The sequence below is a fragment of the Meriones unguiculatus genome, chromosome 3, assembly GCF_030254825.1.
Source record: "Meriones unguiculatus strain TT.TT164.6M chromosome 3, Bangor_MerUng_6.1, whole genome shotgun sequence".
In the NCBI taxonomy this organism is placed as follows: domain Eukaryota; kingdom Metazoa; phylum Chordata; class Mammalia; order Rodentia; family Muridae; genus Meriones; species Meriones unguiculatus.
In genome coordinates, this window is record NC_083351.1 from 135,922,798 (window position 1) to 135,945,986 (window position 23,189).

The window sequence follows — 23,189 nt, forward strand, 5'->3', positions numbered from 1 at the left end:
ATGAAAACTCACTTCCATACACCCCTGTGTATACAGTTACCCAACATATTAGATGCCATTATTCCTGTTGCTGACAGGAAGTAGCACAAGTGCAAAGGAGCAAATAAATTCTGGCCTCAAGCTGCTCAATAAGAAATGACTGAACTGGAGTAGTCGCCTGGAAACTTCCCTCGTGGAATTTTGCTTAAGCCCTTTTAAAATGTAGAATGACTCCATCCTTGCGTGCAGGGATGTTGAAGGAAAAGACAATTAATTGACCTTTATTACTGGAGAAATCACTCCATTTGTATTCCCATGCATAATAAGGTTCATGACAACACACTACAATCCAAATGCCCTTTAACAGAGGCAGACTTTAAAGGCCAGGTCATGGTTACAGAGCCAAAAGTTACACAGCAGTCACAATAAATGGAGCAAGATGTTGCAAGAGGCATTAATAAATAGTTTTCTTCATAAATTGAAGAAAAGTTAAAAAAAAAATATTCCCATGAATTGGGATACTCTTTTTATAAGGTTAAAACCAAATAAAACCACACAGTTTCCAAAAGCACACAGAGGTGAGAGTTAAGAAAGAAAGTGAGAAGATAATGGCCTGGGTTACCTCAGGGTCAGGGAGGGCAGCGCGAATTAGCTCAGGGTGAGGGACGGCGAAGTCACACACTTTTCACTCACTGCAGCTGGGCACGTGCAGCTAGGCGTGACTCATGGGCACTGCTTGTGAATGAACAGTGTGTCACAGAGGCGGCCACACATGTGTGGGGGTGGCCAGAAGAATTAGTGATGGCTCACAGGCATGTAAGGACCCATGCTGCACAGTCGGCACACACACACACATACACACACACACACCATCCACCAATTCACGATCACATATACATATACACATACATATACCATCCACCAAGTCACGACATCTATGTGAGACTAGTACGTAAGAATTTAAGTTTTGACTAAAAAAGTATATATCCATCACTGTCGAATTTGGTGACTGTATTGCTCATTGGTGTCCCCTAACTTTGGATTGTTTCTAGAGACTGAATTCTGTTGCCTGTAGGCTCTTCAGGCAACTGAAAGGGCTTTGGGAGATCTGAATACAAGTACACAGCTTTCCAGATAATCAACATTCCGGACTGCCGCTTAGGCATCCAAGCACAGTTAAGGATGGACAGCATTTTTAAAACCAAGCTGAGCACCTGGACTAGGGCAGGAGAATGCGCACAGGACAGCTCAGCAGCGCCCCCTCCTGGCTGCTATGTATGCCGGGCATGCAGGTTTGCTAGGGATGCAGACTCCAAAGACCATCCGTCTCAAGAAGCGCTAGAACACAGCGCCCCCTAGTGTGTCACACCAAAGCTGTCCTCAGGTTTTGATCCAAAGACAAAAGAGAAAGTATACTAACTAGGTAACTTGCGTTTCTTAGTTAAGAGTTATTATCATACACACCTCAAAAATGTGGTGCCAGACGTTGCTGTGTTTGATAACTGTAAGTTATTATGAATATAAGAATTTTATTTTGAAAGTGCTTTTAGTTAGCTGTAGAAAATTAATTTAATGGGACAGCAAGGAAGGTCAGCAGCCAGTTTAAGAGGGTAGGCCCACAGAAAGAGGACATTTACTATACTTTAGGGGCACAACAGCAACGCAGACGCACTTAAAATCTGCTGCCCTCCTGACTCATCTCCCAATATGGCACACAAAGCAAATGAGGCCAGCAAGGATCACAGGATGGAAAAGGACAAAAAAAAAAAAAAAAAAAAAAAAAAAAGTGACAATCCTGTTTCTGTGTTTCTTCAGCCTGACATACAGAAGGACCCTTCTTTCAACTCTCTCCGTTTACTTTTGACCACAAAATTAGCTGAAAGTTCCCAGAATCCTCCAATAAACACAAACAAATATTCCTAACATGAACAGGCATGAAAAGGACCTAAAATGTTTTCGACGAATAAAGTCTATGATCACTCATCCAGTCAGGCCCTTTGCTCCTAATCCAGCAGGACTCAGGCTTCCAAAGGACATGGAGATTCGTCCTGGGGGGGGGGCAGGAAAGACACGTCACTTTCCTGTATTGTTTTTAGCTGTCTTTAAAGTGTTTTGTCCTTCCTTTCACTAACCCGGAGGTAACCAACCTGGGGAGTGGGCATGAATTAATGAATTTAGATCACTGTGCGCTCTTCTCTCTGACTCACTACCGAGCTTAGCCGGTGAGGGTCCCACAGGAGGCCACCAAAAGGTCTACCTAGAACAGAACAGCTCAGTTTCTCAGAGGGGCCAGTGGCTTCCTTTTCTGGAGCTACCAGGCTGTAGAGAGACCATCCCTTTGTGGCTTTTGTGCTGCCTTCACCTCTAGGGCAAAAACCAGGCCACTCTGTCACCTTGCTACGCAGGTGTACGCAGCATTGTCTTGCTAAAAAGGCAACAACAGGTGAGGCTATGGGCTTATCTACTCAGTGTTCCCATTACCCTGAGCCCAGCTCCACTGCAATTAGGACATTCTCTTAGGCCTGTGGTGCTGGTATCCTGATTAGATTTTAAGTTTTAAACATGCCTTCCTGGGATCTTAAGGCATAAATGATACGATGTACAATAGTTAGAAGTCTGTCTTCCAGAGAGGTTTTATGGTTATTTTTACCCAAGACTCCCATTGCTGCGTACAGTTCTGAGTGAGGCACAGACACCCACACAAATGTGAGACGCCTGCTTACAGAGCTCACCATGAACACATATGAGTGAGGACAGTCTACTCTCCAAACTATCTATAAACAATGCATCCTAATTGCTCAGTAGGCGAGGATACCAGCATTTCAATAATGAAAAATATACTCAAAACTGGAAAATAATAAACATTTATTTTTGCTAAAAGTTGACCTCTAATAAGTACACAGAAGAACATAGCAGCAGACTCGTCCTGGCAGAGTCTACAGCACAATGAAGGAAAAAGGACATCCTGAGACAAGCAGACACACCGCACAGCAACGGGTGCTACAAAGAAGAGAAAAGGGACTCACTCATATAGACACGTAATATAGGATAAACCTACTAAAATCTGTACACCTAAAGAAACTAATCAAGAGAGAGGACCCTGACTAAAAGGCTCAATCCCCATCCGGAAAGGCAAAGAGGAAGGACATCAGAAGAAGAAAACAGGATACAAGCTAGAAACCTGCCACAGAGGGCCTCTGAAAGGCTCTGCCCTGCAGACTATCAAAGCAGACGCTGAGACCTTATGGCCAACTGTTGGGCAGAGTGCATGGAATCTTATGTAAGAAGTTGAAAATAGTAAGATTTGGAGAGGACAGGAACTCCACAAGGAGAGCAACAGAACCAGAAATTTGAACACAGGGGTCTTCCCAGAGACTCATACTCCAACCAAGTACCAGGCATGGAGATAGCCTAGAACCTCTGCACAGATGTAGCTCATGGCAGTTTAGTGTCCGAGTGGATTACATAGTAATGGGAAGAGGGACTGCCTCTGACATAATCTGATTGACCTGCTCTTTGATCACCTCCCCCTGAGAGGGGAGCAGCCTTACCAGGCCACAGAAGATGAGAATTCAGCCACTCCTGATGAGATCTGATAGACTAAGATCAGAAGGAAGGACAGGAAGACCTCCCCTATCAGTGGACTTGGGGAGGGGCATGCGTGAAGAAGGGGAAGGGAGGGTGGGACTGGGAGAGGAGGAGGGAGGGGCTTTTGGGGGGATACAAAGTGAATAAAGTGCAATTAATATTAAAAAATTAAAAAGAAAAAAAAGTTAAAAAAAAAAAAAAAAGAGGGAAGGGTCTGACCCAGGAGCTGGAAAGCTGTCAGTGACCTCCCCTAGCAAGCGAGATGCAGGAAGATCTGAGGGAGCGAGCACAGAGAGAGCAAGCAGAGAGGTGCACATACGGGAGGGGGAACAGAGAAAGTGGGGGGGGGGAGAAAGGGCAGGCACAGCGGCTGGAAATAAGCCGAGCTCCCAGGCAACTCTGAAGACTGGATGTCATTCGAAGGACAAACTGGTGAAGGATTTTTACAAGTGTTACTAAGCAAATGAGAGGTCACATGTGCAAAGGACATGGCACAGTCCCAGATCAACATGAGCAGGCTAGTAAACACTGACTCCCAAACACTTCCCTCATATTTCATACTTCACTAATAATCACGGTATCTTCTACTTGCCATATCTTCATAAATGAAGTAGTATTACTGAATTTTAACATAATGTCAATTGCCTTCTAAGTTAATCTAAAAATGAATTAAAAGTACTCTAGAAATCAAAGTTGCTTACTGAACCACAAGATGCCAAACATTTTGTAGGTACAATGAAGTAGACCTCTAGCATGGCACCTGGATTTTTAACAGTACGTATTTTGTAAAACATGTATTGGTACCAAAATGAACCAGATGAAATGAAAGTAACATAAGATTATAAAATACATAACTTAAAAATATCTAATACTGTAAATTATAATTATATATTAATTATAAGTTTAATATAAATTTACTTAGCTAAAATATGTCTCCAGAGAAGGTTGAAAAGTTAGTCTATTTAAGTCTTAGACATCTGTAGTCTAGCCTGCAGACCATCAAACACACAGCGTCAAAGACCTCTGGCCATTCAAAATTGTTATATTATCTTCAAATGATTCTGCAGCGACCAATTAAGATAACTGGTAAAGAGTATGTATTTAACCTAAAGTAGCTCAGAAGCTCATCTCAACATTTACATTTGCATAGACAGACAACAGCTAACCCCACCAGCAGGAAACTGGAAATCTTTGGTCGCTGGTTACCAGATTGGCATCACATCTGGGAACCACACTCTTCCCAGGTACTTAGAGACCTCAGTGTGGACTTCCTCTGGGGTGTAATTGTCATCAGGGACCAGAACCTCCTCCATGATAGACAGCTGGGTGAGCCTTCTGCCACAGAGTCTTACAAACTCAACGAACGCACTGCAGCTGACTTCACACTCACTCAGGCCCAGCGCAGTTAGGTTTTTGCAGCGTTCAGCAATGCGGATCAGTTCACTGTCGAGGGGCTGAAGGCCGTTGGCACATACCACTAACTCGATCAGCCGGGGGCAGTTCAGGCCTATGCGGCCTAGAATGGTTCTGCTGACTGAGCGCCCAAAGTAAAGGTGAGTTACGGGGGTTTCTTCCTTGAAGAATGTCTCAAACTCTTCTTCATATAAGAAGAAGTACATGACAACGTTAACTCCTGGGGAGTGTTTGATCAGCGCATCCCAGCTGCGCTTTTTAATAGAGTGAAACTTGATGCGTCCAGGGTTCTCACTCACAACATCTATCCGGAGATGCTCAAGGTTCACGTGCGTCTCGCTGGAGAGTGCGAGGAGAAGCTCATCGCTCAGGATGTAGTAGTTCAACGCCAGCTCTCTGAGGCCCTGACAGTGGTCCGCCACACAGAGGATGCCTGTGCAAAGCGGGGAGATATCCTTAAGCACCAAAAATCACACGGATAACCAAAACAGATGTTGTCAGTTTAATTTTCCCACTAGTTATTTCACTACACAAATGTTTGTGTAGTAAAGGATGCTTGAGAAAATGGCTGCTAAAATATATCACTACATGTGTGCAGGCTAATTAAAGATTTCCCCCAACACTTACACACTGCTGGGGTATTCAGCATGATCAAGTTGGCTTTATTCTACAGCTGCAAGGATCAACTTGTGCAAATCAATAAATGTAAGGCATCAAAGTTCTTAAAGTACTTTAGGATGGCATGCTTCTGAGACTCTACTAGAAAACCATCAGAGCTGATTAACACTGATACAAAGTGGCAGGACACAAAATGAACATATAAAAAACCCTACGTCTCTATATACTGATAACAAACGTGCTGAGGAAGAAACCAGGAAAACATTACATTCACAATTGTCCCCACCCCAGAGGCACACCTCGGAATAAGCCAAACCAAGGAAGTGAAAGACATCATCAATGAAAACCCCAAAACAGTCAAGAGAGAATGTGAAGACACTCCATGATGCTACATGATGGATCACGTGCTCTGGCTGCAGGATGGACACAAATCAGGCTGAAACTGAGCTGAACTTTCCTGCAGGCTAACTTTCCAAACACTTCAAAGTGCTGTGATGTCGGGGGTTGGGGAGGAGGACAGGATCAACAGTCTTACCCAGCTATAAACCTTCTGGGCTCCTCCACTAGGCAAAAAGTGCCTACTGGTACAAAACCTGCTGACTGTTAGGGGCACAGCCAACCACTTTCTAACCAAAGTTGAGGCCCACTCCACAGAAAAGAATCCACACTTGGTGTTGTAAAACTTTTCAAAAGCCCATAGTTGGAAGGATCTGGCATGGAAGTGTTCACCGTCCCTCTGTGAAACGGGCATGCTGTGCCCATCAAACCGACCTCCAAATACTTATCTTATGCTCATGGGCTAGTGCTGTTTAGCCTGGGTTGGAGAAACCCCATTTTTGTAGTGGACAGCAGCTACCGCAGAGACTTTAGGTGGTAAAAAAGATGAAAATGGAAGCGGTTTTTGAGTATTCAACTCTAAACACAGTTATCTCTATAACTCCCTCAAGACTCAGGAAAGACTGCAGAAGAGGCAGGTGGAAAGAGCTCAGGAGACAGAGGACAGGAAAGTATGCTGTGGGATGCTGCCTTCAGGATGTGATGATTTTGTTGTACTCGCGAGCTTCCCATCAGCTAGGGTCACCCACCAGTACATCATCACGGGTGGGGGAAGGGCTCACTAGGTCCACCCCTCCCCAGGAGCTATTTTCTATTGACTCTTGCTGGGGGGAGGAGGTTTTCTTCAGGGGTGTTGCCACTCATAAGTTGCCCATGCTCTAATAAATAATCCAACCCTACGCTCATGAAAGTAATTCTATTAAACTCAGTGGGTCAAAACAATGGAGAAGAAATTGATCAGCAGAGGAGCTAGCTGGGAAGAAGAAGGGCTCAGACAGGGGAGGAACAAAAGGAGGAAATATGTGATTTAATGCATGAAATTGTCAGATGCAGGCCACTAATTTAGAAGAGATTAACACGTGTCCAAGAAAAAAAAAAATTCTCTGAAGAGGCAACTCACATCTAAATTGAAGATTAAGCCTGCTTTTAAATAAAGTGAATAAGCTATGTTCCAAAGGCGTGTACTTTCCAGTGAGTAATCTATTGTTACTATAGTAAAAACCACCCAGTCAATTCGTATAAAAATACAACCTACCATCAGATGAAACGTGAGGACAGCTGCTCATTTTTAGGAGCCGCAGAGTGTCACTGTTGTTAGCCACAAGGATCTTCAGCGAAGGGTCATCCACTGGTGTGTCCTCAATTTTAATTGATGATAATGATTTTGAGTTGACGAACACAACTGTAAGTGCTGACACAAAATGAGACTTGCACGGCAATAGGAAAAAAAATTACGAGAATATTATTGAAAACTCACCGTTTAGATCGAGCAGCTTTAAAAAAACAAATTGTTAAATGCTAAAAACAGTAAAAACAACAAATATATTATGTTTTTATGCTATCACTAGCCAGTAGAAGACAATTCTATTTTCTATTTAAGGAAAATTTCAAGTTAGTATACAAAGAAGGGGTTTCATTATGGCATTTTCATGTGCATGTCTTTATACTTTGTACTCATTCACTCCCTTCTTCCTGCCATTCCCTGCCCTCCCAACTTATCTGTCTCTCATTCCCTAGTCCCTTCAAATACCACCCCTGCTTTCTTGTCATGTATATTCTATCCATTTCGTTCTCCCCTTCTTCTCTTACACACACACAGACACACACACACACACACACACACACAATGACAGAGAGACAGACAGAGAAACAGCATATGAGAGAAAACAGTATTTGTTTTCCTGAGTCTGGTCTACTTCAGTTAACATTTTCCTGCAAACAGCATGCCTTCACAGAATTCTATGTATATACTGTGTATTTGCTTCATTCATCTGCCTGTTGGTGGACAACAACTCTACTTCTTAGCTATTGTGAACACTAAGTCAATAAACATGGCTATGCCTGCCTGTGTAGCTGACTTAGACTATTACGTCAGGTAATTCACCAGTAGCAAAACTGGATCATATAATAGTTCTTTTGATATATGTTCTTGCCTTTTGTAGGGGATTAAGTGACTGTAGATGGTTGAGCCAGGTTTCAGGTCTTACATTCTATTCCAATGATTTCTGTACAGAATAAGAGACATGAATCTAGTTTCATTCTTCTACAGATGGATATCCAGTTTTCCAAACAACATTTGATAAAGATGCTGTAATTTTCCCAATGTACGTTTTTAACTTTTGCAGAAAACCAGGTGGCTGCAGCTGTTTGGGCTCAGCTTTAGAACTTATATGCTACAACACTGGTTTGTCTGTTTTCTGACAGTTCCGAGCAGTTTCTATTATTTTGGCTCTGCCATATAACTTGAGACTGGCTTTTGTCACTTGTACATCACTCTTTCTGACTATAATTGCTTTCTCAGTGAGGGTTTGCTTGTGCCTCTGTATAAACCACAGAATTGTTTTCTGTATTTCTGTGAAGAATGTCAATGTGATTTTGAGACCATGTTGAATCTGTAAATCACTTTGGCTAATGAAGACATTTTTTACACCATAAATGTCATATAGTTTTTCCATCTTTTAGTAGCTTCTTAAATTTCTTTCTTCACTGTCTTAAGGTTTTGCATTGCAGAGGTCTTTCATCACCTTGCTCCCTAGATAATTTAATTCTGAGTTTTGGGGGGCCTTTTGGGAGTTTTGTAAATGGGATTTGATATTGATTTCTTCTTTATTAGCAGTTTCAATATTAATATATAGAAAGACTGCACCTTTTCTGTGGTAATTTTATATCTTCTTAATTTGCTAGAGTTTAAGATTTTTCTGCTGGACTCTGGGATCTTGTCAGTATTTGTCTTCTTCCTTTCCTATCTGTATCCTTTTAATTTAATTTTCTTATTGCATTGCCCCAGTTAAGATTTCATGCATTATATTGAATATGAGATTAAAGATGTTAAAGTGGACATACTTACCTAATTTTAGAGTGTTGTTAGGGGTGTGGCACTTCCTCTTGCGTATCTAGGGAGATGGTCATGTGATTTCCATTCCTAAACCTGTTTATGTGTTACATTACACTGAGTGATATGAATATCCAAAACCAACCTTGAATCCCTGGGAAAAACTAGTTTGTTCACAATGTAGAGTTTCTTAATGTTCATGTCACTTTCATTCCTACAACAAAAACTTTCACAACATAGTGGAGATGGAGTGATGACAAAGGAATAAATCCCATAGACCTTGCAAAGGATGTCTTAGCTATTTTCAACTTTAAGAACTTGATGTCCAAGTTATTTATTTTTCTAGAATGGGGATTAGCTAATCATGGACCACCAGGCAAGCCCAGTGAAGAGTCTGTTTCTCCACGTTTCATTGAGTCAAGAGTAAGTTTTCGCATTTTGAAAGGGTTGAAAATAATCTGAAGCATAACACTGGGAGCTGACAACAGACTTTAATGCTCACAGACACAGTCTGCATGGCACGGAGCCATGCGCTTTCCTTTCGTGTCGTCTGCATTGGCCTTCCCACTGCAACAGCGCAACTGAGCACAAGAGGCAGTGGTGTAGAGCTCTCAACGCTTTTCTGAGCCCTCGCCAGGAGAAACACATTTGTTCCATTTCATTCACTTCTACGTTTCCAGACCTAAGACAATCTCTGCACATGGCAGTCAATACATAAGTGTTAAAGGAACACTTTATATAACATAAGTGTTATAACCTTATGTTCTTTTTTTCTAGCAGACTTAATTAAAGTAAATAAAAGTAGTTATATGTTTTGAAGGATTACAAAATAAAGTGCATTAATAACTTGCCCTCAATAAAGGCAGAATTCCACACATTTTCAGATTCATCACTTCTGGCCAAGTCAGTGAGGGTAGAAACCAAATCCAAGGCAAAATCTCTTTTCTTTCCACAAAATCAATCTTGGCTATAGTAAAGATTACACTGGCCCTGTTAGGATAACTACATTGGCTATAGTGTGTAAACATGTTGACTTACACTAATTAGAACTCGTTTTTATATCCGGGCACGGTGGTGCACACCTGTGATCCCAGCACTAGCGGAGTCAGAGGCAGGTGGATCTCTGTGAGTTCAAGGCCATCCTGGTCTACAAAGTGCTCCAGGACAACCAGAGCTCTATTACACAGAGAAAACCTGTCTCAAAAATAAATAAATAAATAAATAAATAAATAAAGCAAAAAGTCATTTTCACGTAGTAGAGAGCTGAAGTGCTACTAAATTATTACACAGCTGTATCTCCTTTCCAAGAAGTAGAAAGTTGACTTTTTTTCTCTTTATTAAGGTCTAAATTAGCTGTTTTAGTCTTAAAGGACACTGAAGCAGCAGAGCACATGTTTTAGTATAATCATATCTGCTATACTCTATGTTTAGCAAAATACTGTAATTTTATCTAGCTTTTCCACTAGTTTATAAACGGAAGGAACAAGAATGGACCTTGGAGAGCGTTTCAAGCTGTTCTGAGGCCGAGGAGCTCACTGAGACAGAGCAGGCTGCTGCCTGGCATCTTTGCGGGGAAGCTGTGCCAGGAAACCCAGACCCTGGACTGAGCAGACCTTGGACTGATAGGCAACGCTAGCCCTAGCTTTTAGAACCTAAGCAGCAGCAGGCCAAGCTGCCCCGCGGTTTATAAACAAACAAGGAACTAGTTAGCACTAGTAAGTTTTCATCTGATTATTTATATTATTCTAAATCCCCTAATGACCCGTTTTTTTCCCCAGGATATCTCTTAAAAAGATAACAGGCTAGTAGAGATACTGGCTAGGAGAGCCATGACCCAGTTATAGGAGTGCAGCTACCATGTCCTCTGCTTCGGGAGTTTCCTTGAGGTGATTCCAATCAACAACATAATGAAGTGCTTGTTAAAAACCAAACACCTTTTTAACCTGGTTTATGGTGTCAAAAAAAAAAAAAAAAAAAAAAAAAGCTCTCATTCTCCAAAGAGTTAGTCTGAGTGTGAGGAGACAACAGGCTGGCTAACCTGATCGTTAAGATGATGCTGAGTAATAACTAAAGAAGGACAGCAGATAGAACTCTGTAGGTGGTCAGTGCTCGCTGTCAACCTGGCAGAGTCTGCAGCCGCCTTGAGCCTCTGGGGCTTATCTTACTTACTTATCCATTTACTTATTTGTGTGTGTTCACACACGTGCGCGTGTGCTATCGCCCACGGGTGAAAATCAAAGGACACGTTGCAGGACTTTGTTCTCTCCTGACCTCAAAAGGGTTGTGGGGATTACACTCAGGTTCTTGGACTTGGTGGGAACCCCTTTACCCCCTGAGCCATCTTGCTGTCCCAGGATTACCCAGACTATAACTGAGGACACAAGACTCACCGACGGTCCTGGACTGTGTGACTGGGACATGGGACCTGGACAGCAGTGTGCACTCAGCGCCGTCTGCTGACTGAACATGGGAGTGACCAGATATTCAAACTCCTGCTGCCTTGACCTACCTCCCCAGCTTGATAGGCCCTTGAGCTAACAGGGTAGGCAGCCTTCTCCCTTACATGGCTTTGGACAGGTTATTTTCTCACGGCCACAGGACGAGAAACTAAGCCAAGTAGGAGAGAGAGTGAGTAGTCTAAGACGTCTCTGAGGTGCTGATGACATACAGTGGCTTCTGCAACACACACACACACACACACACACACACTGTACTTCTCAGCAACTCCATCTTTCTTCTTTGAGTATCCAGCACCGAGTTTTAGCAGACAGGCAGACCCCTGGGGCTAGCTGGTCAGCCGGTCTAACCTAATAGGTAACCTTCAAGGCAAGAGAGACGTAGCCTTAAAGGAGGTGAATGATGTTTCTGGGGCTCACATCTATGGATGTCCTCTGACAGTCACATGCATGCACACATACACATACCTGCACGAACACAAAGATCATTTAAAAAAGTTCAGCGAATCTCGCAAGAAGCGCAGTACTCTTACCTTTGGCACGTTCATAAAACTTGGTTTGGCTGTTGAAATCAATCCCAAGGTCTGGATAGAACAATTTACCAGCTGAGAAAGAATATCACAGGCAGCTTCTGCCGACTCAGTACTACTATCAACCTATAAAGATAATTTTTAATCTGAATTTCCTGAGGACATTCTATTGGAATTATGGGAAGTGCAATTATTTAATGTAATTCAATAACCAAGTTTTGTTAATCCCTTTCATCAATAAAAATGATTATTTTTATATGAAATATCTGAGCTCACAGAGGGAGAAACCAAGCTATGACAAAGTATGTTTGCAGTACTTCGTGCTTTCAGCTCTTTATAATTGCCTGGATATTACCAGCCAAATGAGAAAACTGAGTTTTATGTCATTCAGTTAAAGCTCAGGCTCTCTACTTCAGTCTGTACAGTAACTAGAGAAAAATCAGAAAATAACGTGGGATAAAAACCCTGGATATTTACCAAGTGCCTAGAAGCAAGGCTCCAGACCCACACAAGGACCTTAACGTGCATGGGTTTGTACCTTAAAGCTGACATACTGCAGATGTGCAGCGTGCTTTTTGATGATCTGTTGAATGAGATCAGGATGTGTGGACTTAAAATACGAAGTTGCTGACTGGTTCAGCTCAAACTCAAACTTTCTCCAGAGATCAGGGATGTGGAACACTTCATTCCAGCTCCTGCACACAGAAGACGCTCGGGCTCGATCTATTAAAGGAAGGTACTGGAAAATCTGGAAAATCACGTGGTGTGGCAAAGTCCCCCAGTCCAGAAGAACAGACAGCGTACGAGTCTGGTTGAGGGATGTGCGGAGTACACGTTTGGGCTGCTTCACGACTGGTGACGACTGGACAACTTTATTCACAGCAGAAAAGTTATTCCTCTTCATTCTGTAAGTACCAGAAAAGTTGTCTGTTTCTTTCTCACTTTCCCACAACCATTTGTACCCTAATTGTACAGAATAATATTAGGGAAGGAAAATAACCCAACTAATGTAATTCAACAGGAATCTTCCGTTCTCACACCCTGCTCTGTGCTATTTGTGCAAACCTACACTCAAAACCATGATTAAGGGCTGAGTATGGTGTTAAGTGAAATGACCAAAGTTGTGCAAATTGCATGAAAATTAAAAAAAAAAAAAAAGAATTGCATGTTACTGTGTTTGTGTATGGGAAAAGTGGCTGGAAGCCTCTAAGAGGAAGCATCCAAAATAGCATATACCCTAATTTTTGTTTTCCCCATGGTCAAGTGCTGCATCTCACTGTATCCCACAAAGGAAACACCACACTGAAGTTCTGCTGAACTCCTGGGAGATCCGGGAGACAGTACAACTAAAAGCACTGAAAGTCAGGAAAAGTCTCAGCTATGCTACATACTAACCATGTGACTCTAAGCCTGGTTTCTCATCCATAAAACAGGGACCAAGGCTGCTTTGAAGATTGGACCACCCTCTGTGTGAAGTGAATCCTCAGGAAATGTTGCTGGGTACTTGTATTTTTGTGAACTATTTTCATTCTGTAATCACATGACAATTCTAACATAAAGCCAAGGGATCTGCGATGAATTTCAGGTGACAGCTTGAAGATGAGCATTCTGGGAAATGTGGATGTAGTAGGGACAGAGCCATTGCACAAATACATGTCTGATCCTCTGCAGTCAGTGACAAGGGGCACAGGAACGGACAGTATTCTCGCCCAGAAATACTCTCCAGGTATTCTCTGCCGGGGATACCACAAATTCTAACCTTCTGAAGCCCAGACATGTCAATATATACAACAAATTATCTGCAATCTCCTCTGTATGTTTTATGCAAGAATCCAAAGAATTAAATATATGATTATTTGAGAGGACAAAATATGCAATCATCTCATTTAATAATGATAAAAATATTTCTGAACTTAACTCTGGCTAATGACTTAACCCTCCTTTCACCCATCAGTCAAGGAACATATATACAAATTCGGCGTCAGAATTGAACATACCTTCAAATCTACTGAAATATTTATTTACAATGTAAATACTTCTGTCTTGAGATTCAGTCTGAGTGATGCGAAACATTTCTTAGCCACAGCATAAAGTTGGATCCCAGAGGCAGGACTGACCTATAAAATCACTGAAAAATGGAAAGCCATTTTTAGGACTTGGAAACTGCAATGGAAAACAAAACCCTTGCTGATTTATATCTCAAACATCAGAGAAAGGGGTACCCAATGCATCTCCATCTGACCGAACAGTTACACCGGTAACTTAAAACCTGCCAAGCAATACAAGGCAACAAACAGTTCAGAGCACAGCCTACAGATGTACTTTTTACTGCTAGTTCCCTTAAAATCTCTCTCTCTCTCTCTCTCTCTCTCTCTCTCTCTCTCTGTGTGTGTGTGTGTGTGTGTGTGTAGTAAAGGAGTTGAGGCTGGATTCTAAACTCAGAGGCAGAAGAAAGACAGATGTCCATAACTGTCTCACTCAGTAGCCTACAAAACAGTTAAAACTTCACTACAGTAAGAAAAGCATAAAGAATTAATGTTATTAGGAGCTGGACAGATGGCTCAGTGGTTAAGAGCACATGCTGCTCTTATAGAGGACCAAGGTTCAATTCCCAGCACCCACACAAGCGCCAGGCACACTTATGGCACACAGACATAAGTGAAGGCAAAATACCAATACGAGTAAATAAACTTCTTTAAAAAGAACATTTTACTGATAGCAATAATTTAGTAAAAAGCATGTCAATTTTCTTTCTCCTCACATAGAGCACTAAACCCCGCCCTCCCAGTTATAAACTTCATACAGCACAACATTATAGCTGTGTCAGTGTATTTCACAATGTAAGATAAACTGATTTTTATTACTTAGATATACTTTTTTAAATCACGTGTTCATTATTTAGTTAAATAATATGAAATAAAGTACATGATTTATGAATATGGAATGTCACTTGGTCATATTGCATTAAATTTTTTTCTTGGAAATGGTTTATGTAAAAATTCTACCTTAACAGGCCACAGAGGAAGACAATGCAGCCACTCCTGATGAGATCTGATAGACTAGGATCAGAAAGAAGGAGAGAAAGACCTCCCCTATCAGTGGACTTGGGGAGGGGCATGCATGGGAGAAGGGGGAGGGAAGGTGGGATTGGGAGGGGAGGAAGGGGGGTTTAGGGGCGATACAAGTTGAATAAAGTGTAATTAATAAAAATTAAAATGACAAATATTTTAAAAATTCTACCTTAAATATATGGGCCGCTTAAAAAAAAAACTGGTCATTTCTTTTCATGTTAAAAAAAAAATGGATTGCCTCATTTTCGAGACCTTCTTACCTAAACGCGGCTTCCAAGTTACAGTTCACAGTGAACCAATGAAGTGAAGCATCTGCTGCCATGGAGCACTCACCAACGTCCATTTGACTTCGCGCTCAATCTTAGAAAAACACCACGAAACATCATCAGGGCACATAATAATGCTCAGGTTATTTACAAATCATAATACGCATTAAGTGATTTTATTTGTGAATTATTAACACTAAAACTATTTTCTGCCCTTATGAAAAACTAGCTTGTGGAAATATGTCAGTATTTGCCATGAGTGACACCGGAAGCTATACTAAGGTTACATATCAGGCAGTAAACGACTCTGAGAATTCATATTTTACTTACTATCATAATTACATGTATTTGTTTATAAGCTGTATAAATCTTTCATCATAGTTCAAGCTTTTCTGTGGCATTAAGATATATTTACTTACAAAGGAAACCTCAATTTTTGAATAGATAAATTCATTTTTAAATACATCATCTGAAGTTTTGCCAAATGTCGTTGGACTGAAAACACCTTTTCACATGCGACGGTGCCAGAAAGGCACAGAGCCTGACCTGGACCATGCCTTGGAATCTGAAGGGAGTTGGGCACGGAGCAGCCTACCCCGTCTCCCTGCAACCTCTGCTCCAGACTGGACTAGAAAGAGGCCACACCAAGCCGGGGCAGGGTTGAAAGTCTAAAAACGAGTACAAACGACAGTGCAAACGCACCGCTCTAAAGCTGCGCGGTGCAGTTTGTCTTACATTCTAACTGCGCAGAGAAACGGGACTCGGGGACAGCCTAGCCGAAGTACCCTCCACAGAGCCAGCGGCTCAGCGGCGGGAAAGCTGGACAGCCACCAGGGCGGCTCGGCGCGGCTCGGCGCGGCTCGGCAGGCTTGGTTCCGAGCGGCTTCGGTTCCGCTCTCGCCTTGCGGCCAGGCAGCTCGAGGGCTCGCCTCCGTAGCTCGGCCCGGCCCGCCCCGCCGGCTCCCTCGTGCTGCGCCACAAACATTACCTCAACGCCTGAGCTGCAGCTAGCCCCAGGTAGGCCCTCAGGACAAACGCAGGACTCTGCTGGACAGTCGCTTGCAGCTACTTTCTCGGGTGGGCGGGCTCCAGCGCAGCCAAAGCCACAGCGACTCAGAGGGACTGAATGGACCCACGAGCCAGGCCCCGCCCACGCCACGCCCCTCCGGGAAGCCTGACCCAGTCAGTTCGCTAGTGTTCAGCTCCTGAGTCCCCGCCCCCGGCGAGCCTCGCCCCGCCCCCAGTAGCTGTGTTGTTCGTAGTGCCCACCGACGCCCCGCCCCTCAGTAATGCCCCGCCCTTCGAAAGTGTCAGTTCTCAGATGCCCCGCCCCGGTCAATCCCGCCCCGCCCCTAGCCGCTGTGCTTAAGTTCAGGGGTAGCCCCCTGACTCCCGCCCACACCCCGCCCCTTGGGGGAATGTCCCGCCCACTAGTGGAAGCTCCACCCCTGGCAGCACTGACCTTAGGTACCCTTGCCCCCGCCCCAACCGCTCTGTTGGAGCCCAGGGACTCGCCTAGCATATGCTGATTCCTGGCCCCCTAGAAGTCCTTCGGTGGTCCCAGGGCCACTGTGAGAGTGCGGCTTAAGGAAGCGGCAAGCGGGATGCTTCGTGAGTATTTGGTTAAATGACTGACTGCCCAAAACTAACAGTTCCAGTTTTAGGTTTCACTTGAGAAGGACACCCCACTGCCAGCAGCAAGACACTTGAGGGACCCTGATAGAAAGCTGCAGTGAGAGTCCCTCGGGTCCTGAGCTGCAGGCCAGGACTGAAGAAGATCACCTGTGAACTGCCAGCCTGCCAGTACGGTCGGCTACGGATTTTAGACCTTGTTTTAAAACATGTTTCAAAATATGAGATCAAGCCTACGCACAGCATCCTGGAACCTTCCCTCTCGTTTATTACATGGGAACCCAGTTCTGCGTCAACATATAGTCCTTCTCATACTCTTTTTGTAATGACCAGCTTTATTGCTGCATAACTTGACAAACACAAACTACACACACCCTAAGTTTTGTTGCTCTTGAAACCATGGTGGCAAAGTGATGACCATAGCATAGACACATGTCTCCCCAGATTTTCCTAGGTCCCTCTGTACTTCCCCCATCATGGTCCTCTCCCACCTACCCTAGGACATTTTACATTAGTTTACAGTTCGTATTATAAACTGAATTCTGTGCTGTCTGACTGTCAGTTCTTTCCCTCAGGAACTCAGATCTTGCCACGTTTGCCTCCAAGTGACCGGGACAGACTTTTTTCCCCCATTTTGTCCTTCTCTGATCTCTTTTACATTGTTTTTGTCACCGTATGAACTAGATTCCTACGTCAGTCTAGAGCATTCCAGTTTGCCAAAGTCTCTTCTTCATAAAATTCACTCAACAAGCCTCCGAGAAGCTCTCATACTCCAGGGAAGCTTTTCAGCCTGGATCTATCTTGAATCCTCCTAGGCTTCCAACTTGGGTTCCCGCTCTGACTCACCGTGGCTCAGCCCTAAGTTGCATATATCACTTGCCAGAGCAAGAACTCTGCAACCTCACCCCCCTCCCCCCCTCCCCAATGGCCTGCATCACTGAAAACCCCACGCCAGCCTGGGGACAGCTCCCTGGAAAGCTGCAAGCCCGGCCCCCTCTGCCCAGCTGGCAGGTAGCTCAATACTCAGACTTCTCTGCAGGTCAGCTGGTCGGAGTGTGGCTTCCAGCAGCTGTGGGCTGTTTGAATTTCAAGGAAACAGCTATACACCATCCCTTATTCCATGCCCACAGTTTTTAGACTTCATCTTTTCATAATGTCCCAGCGATCATGCCTCTTAGGAACACATTTTTTTTAAAATTGTACTGTCGTCTTCGGATGATTATACCGATTCCTCAAGCCCTGATATTTTGTTCTCCCCGTGATGTGTTCACTACTGAGGCTTTCCAAGGGGTTTTTCATTTCACTTACTGGAATTTTCATTTCCAGCATCGGTTCAGTTTGGCTTCCCCTGGGTGTTTCTGTCTTTATTGGATTCCATTCATACCCTACATTGACTTCCTTATGTCATTCAGTTGTTTGTGTTCACTGGGATTTCATTCAGGAGTTTATTTATGTCTTCTTTCGTTTCTGTGAATGGGTTTATCATCATGCTTTTGAATTCTTTGTCTAGAATTTCATCTAGGTCACTCTTGTTGAGGAACATTACTCCAGGATGGATAGAATTTAGAGAAGACGAGTCTTGGTTTTGTTGTTGTTACGTGTGTTTTCACACTGGGATTTGCATATCCGGAGTTAGGTAGTTGGTTTAATTTTATTAAATAAAGTGTGCTCTTTTAGTTGGAAGCATTTGCAATGTTTAGGAGGGACTAGGTTGTAGTAGGTTAAGTGTTGTTTTTCTCTGTTAGATTGGTGTTTAGAGAACCAGCCCCCATTCCCAGCCCTCCCTTGCTGGTGAAAAATAGATTTCCATTGTTTATAGCTATTCTGTCTTATGTCAACTTGACACACAAGCTAGAGTTATCTCAAAGGAGAAACTAAATTGAGAAAATGACTCCCTAAGACTCAGCTGTAAGGCAATTTCTTAATAGGTGATTGATGGAGGAGGCCACAGCCCATTTTGGATGGAGCCATCCCTGGGCAGGCGGTCCTGGGTTCTATTACAAAAGAAGGTTCTGCAAGCCATAAGGAGCAAGACAGTAAGCAGCACCCCTCCATGGCCTCTGCATCAGCTCCTGCCTCCAGGTTCCTACCCTGTTTGAGTTCCTGTCCTGACTTCCTTCAATGATGAGCAGTAAGATGGAAGTGTAAGCCAATACACCCTTCTCTCCCTATCTTGCTTTTTGGTTGTGGTGTTTCACTGCAGAAATAGAAACCCCAACTTCAGACAATAGCCTTCCCACTTTATGGTACTTTGTTGTAGTAGATCAAATGGACTGAGACTAACCAGAGTTAGACTCACGCGATAACCACACAACTCACCCACCATGCGAAGCTGAGGAAGCCCTGAAAGTGAAGATCAGCAAGTCCCAAGTAAATGTGGTTGACATGAGCACAGCCGTGTCAAGGTCCAATGCCTCAGATGCACGGGAACTGACAAAGCCTTTCCCCTAGGGTGAGGCTCAGAGGGCTGGCAACATCTTTTTGTACTAGTGCAAATCTTGACAAGTATGAGTGATGGTGAACAAATAACCAGGATGTGCAAACACTAGCACCTGCAGCCTCCTCCCAATTGTTCATAGCCTGAAAATGCTTACCCTAAGGGACCTCCTCCTGAGGCCACCCCCCCTCCCCATGCAGCATTCTTTTGTTCAGGGTTTTCTCATTGTGGTCAAGGGTAGGGGGAAGGAGGGACAGACAGGATTTCCCAGCTTGTGCAAGGGTGAGCAGGGATTCCATCAGAACAGTCAGTATAAATGGAAAGGGGGAAAAATGAGAAAGGAGAACACACACGCCAAGATTAGTGTATGCTAGATAACAAACAGAAGAAAGGAATACTCATGGGGTAGGCTGTAGGGGCAAAAAATATGTTAGGGAGATAAGGAAAGCCTTAGACTAAAGAGCGGTAAACATACATTGTCAGTTAACATGGAATACTCCCATCTTCAGGAGGCTAAGACACAGGGACCCTGAAAACCAGGCCACTTATAGTCTTTGGGCAAGGAAAAGAAAGAAAGAAAGAAAGAAAGAAAGAAAGAAAGAAGGAAGGAAGGAAGGAAGGAAGGAAGGAAGGAAGGAAAGAAAGAAAGAAAGAAAGAAAGAAAGAAAGAAAGAAAGAAAGAAAGAAAGAAAGAAAGAAAGAAGAGAAAGGGGTAGGCAGCCACAACAATATAGGACAAGAACAAATGGGGCCAACCTGGCCTTGAAAGTCTGAACATGTCTCCAGAAGTACTGAGATAGGAAAATTTGCCTCTATGGAACAGATGCAGGAATGGCCTCGTTTCCTCTGCTCTCTGCGTTTTAGAGACAGTGTGAGGAAGCTCACAGGCGATGGAGCCTCACATCCTGCTTTTGCTACTTCCTGTGGTGCCAAGGACAAGCCATGTCACTCGCTGCCCACTGCTTCAGATTACAGCGCATTTTTTTTTTCCCATAGTGTTATTGATTGGTTAAGGCAATTTGTTCACAGCAAGCTTAGACAGTGGCTGGCACACAGTGAGTATTATGCTATGAATGTTGCTGAATTCTAAGCCAGAAGCTGGTGCTACTGGGTGTGGTGCTCTGAGGAGCCAATTAGATATTGAGGGCGGGGCTCTCATGATTGACATTAGTGTATTAAAAAAAAAAAGACTACAAAATGCTAGCTATCTCCTATCTGGTGGAGATGTACACCATAGAATTGATAATCAGGAAACAGGCCCGCAATGAATCTACAGTCATTTAATGTTGAAATCTGCTGCTTCCAAACTGTGAGAAACGTCCACTGTTTATAATCTACCCAGTTTACAGTACTTTTTCATAGCAGGCTAAATAGACTAGGACAGCAAGCCATTCAATAACACAGACAGGTAGTCACATTCTTTCTTGTGCCTCTAGCCCAGTGCCACACAGAAGAACTCAGGCATTGCACTCACATGCTCTAAGCAGCAACAGGTCCTGGGTCTTATACGTGAAAATGGTAAACATCTTCAAAATATTGGTCCCGTTTAGCTTCCTGCTGTTTTCCTTCCTTCCTCACTGCTAAAACCTACCCTCACCAGGCAGGACATGCCAAGGGCTGAAAAGTCATACTCAGGAGCTGAGGCTCAAGGCTGGACCCTCTCTATTGAGTAGAGGTAATTGTTTTTCATGCCTGGATTAAATCGTACATGATTTACCAATCACTTCAAACTCTACAGTGATAGTGTTCATGTGTCTTTTTGAAAAGAAAAAATGCATTTGAGATATGTAGGAACATATTCTAATGAAGGCGCTGTTATTTGGGGCATCATAATACTGAGCTTAACATTTCAAGTGTCCCAAAGACGCTGCCTACTCTTTGTCACTGGTATGCTGTCAGACTCATTACTGGAGGTCGGACGGGGAGGGGGGGCCTGAGAGGAGACAGTGGGAGTGGAAGAAGAATGTGATCAAATTACATGCGTGAAATCCTCAAAGAATCAATAAAATTTTTTTAAAAGAATGTTCTCTAAGACTTCGCAGTAGGCAAACATGAGCCAAGAGCAATGATACATCCATATATCACTGTCAAAACTAAGCACGTTACTTTATATGCTAATTTAAAAATTAATAAATATAAAATTTTACCTTTGATAGTATCCCATTTGAACCTTTAATTATTCTTTGAATATCTATTTTTCATTAAGTATTTTTTTCACTTAAGAAGATGTATAATCTGTTTTCTAAATAAATTTCCAAAGAAAGAGTATTCCTATATACATATTTTCTAAGTATTTTAAACATACAGCTTTTACGTCATAATTCCTTAGATTAACTTTTCCCTGAAAGAACATTTCGTTTTACTCAGATATTAAGGCTATTCATTTAAAACTCATGACTGCCACATTTATGACTAAATGCAGAAGAACTCACCAGCACTTCAGTGTTCCCACAGCACGAAGCTCCATGGACAGGGAGTTATGAAATAAGCATGTCTAAATGGGTCAGGCTTAGTCACCACTGACAACGTTGACTCAAAGCCGCTGCACTGCTTTGGAGAGTGAATAAAGCCAGGGCATTGCATGGAGCTCACGATTTCATTAAGGCCTGCTTCCGGCACGACATAGCCTGGTCTCACTCAACCTCCCAGGTCTGAACCACTTGTTTTTAAAACAAGGAAGAGAGGTGCCTGTGACCTGTTGTTGCCTGGCGTTCTCCCAGTCAGGCTCCGGCAAGACAGTCTTTGTATTAAAATGTAGCACGGGGTCGTCTTTGTAGATCATGTGTTTTAGAAAGCTGGAGCCCTGACAAACAGCTCTGGAAATACAATCCTCTTAAAAAGAAACAAACGGTTCTACTGCCAGGTTTAACTAAAAGCGTCACAGGAATACTCCTTTCGCCTAGAGATAATTTTCCAGGGGACTTTATTTGTGAAAAACAAATCACTGTTCCATTACACTGTTGGCACAAACCTGGATCCATTGAGAGAAAAGGGGGCAGTCACTCAAAACATCCTTAATGAAAGGAAGCTCGTCAACAGACCATGCTTTAGAGTTGCCTTGGAGACCGGCCCTTCAAGGGACACTTGCACCAGCAATCATAAGCAAGAGTCTAAGAAAAATTTCTTAGGTTTTTATTTTTAAACAAAAGTAAAATTTCAACACTGAGATGCTTTCTGATACACACTTTCAAGGCTCTAAGCTTTTGTATCTTTTTTTATGGCAAAGTTAGCAATTTACGGGTCTCTGAAGTGGGCTTATCTTAAGATTGGAACACACACACACATACACACAAATGCACACTCACTAGCTGGTTGGATTTACTAGCTGGAGAAAGAAAACACTTCAGCGTGTTTTAAGGATGGGGATGAGCACTCCAAGGCGGGAGGCTGAGCAGTCAGGAGCACTGGCTGTTCTTACAGTGTTTGCTCCCCGGCCCCCACATGGCGGCTCCCAACCTTCCATAACTCCAACAACCTTCTGGAACTCCTGCTCAAGGGCCTTTGACACTCTCTTGAGGCCTCCCCCAGCGCTGAACACTTGTGGTGCACAGACGTTCACAAAAGCAAAGTGCTAATACACATAAAAAAAATTCTAAAAATTGACCAGGAGAAGGAATAGACCATTTATTATAGGATGCATACACTGGCCTTCAACATGGAATACATTTTAGATAAAGCAGAAAAACATGCCATGACATTTGATTTAATAGAAGTATTTTAAAATGTATTTTTTTAGGTTTTTGTTCCTTTTTAGTGTATGAGAACTTTACCTGCGTGTAAGTTTGTGCACCACATGCACACCAGGTGCTCA

General features: G+C 43.1%; 1 protein-coding gene across 3 annotated transcripts; it reads right to left on the reverse strand.

Annotated features, from left to right (window-relative positions):
• Positions 1 to 244: 244 nt before the first annotated feature.
• On the reverse strand, positions 245 to 22,204 carry Fbxl21 (Putative F-box/LRR-repeat protein 21). Of its 3 annotated transcripts, none has more exons than XM_021651189.2 (7): positions 21,811 to 22,204; positions 15,304 to 15,403; positions 13,970 to 14,100; positions 12,511 to 12,877; positions 11,976 to 12,098; positions 7,190 to 7,361; positions 245 to 5,413 (listed from the first exon to the last, which is right to left on the reverse strand). In XM_021651189.2, exons 4-7 carry the CDS (start codon positions 12,874 to 12,876, stop codon positions 4,770 to 4,772), a joined length of 1,305 nt encoding a protein of 434 aa, XP_021506864.1. In that variant the 5' UTR covers position 12,877; positions 13,970 to 14,100; positions 15,304 to 15,403; positions 21,811 to 22,204; the 3' UTR covers positions 245 to 4,769. The 3 variants fall into 3 exon arrangements, with proteins under 3 accessions (XP_021506864.1, XP_060236579.1, XP_021506865.1); XM_060380596.1 differs by lacking the exon at positions 21,811 to 22,204 and adding an exon at positions 16,298 to 16,433; XM_021651190.2 differs by lacking the exons at positions 13,970 to 14,100; positions 21,811 to 22,204 and adding an exon at positions 16,298 to 16,433.
• Between the last annotated feature and the right edge of the window lie 985 nt (positions 22,205 to 23,189).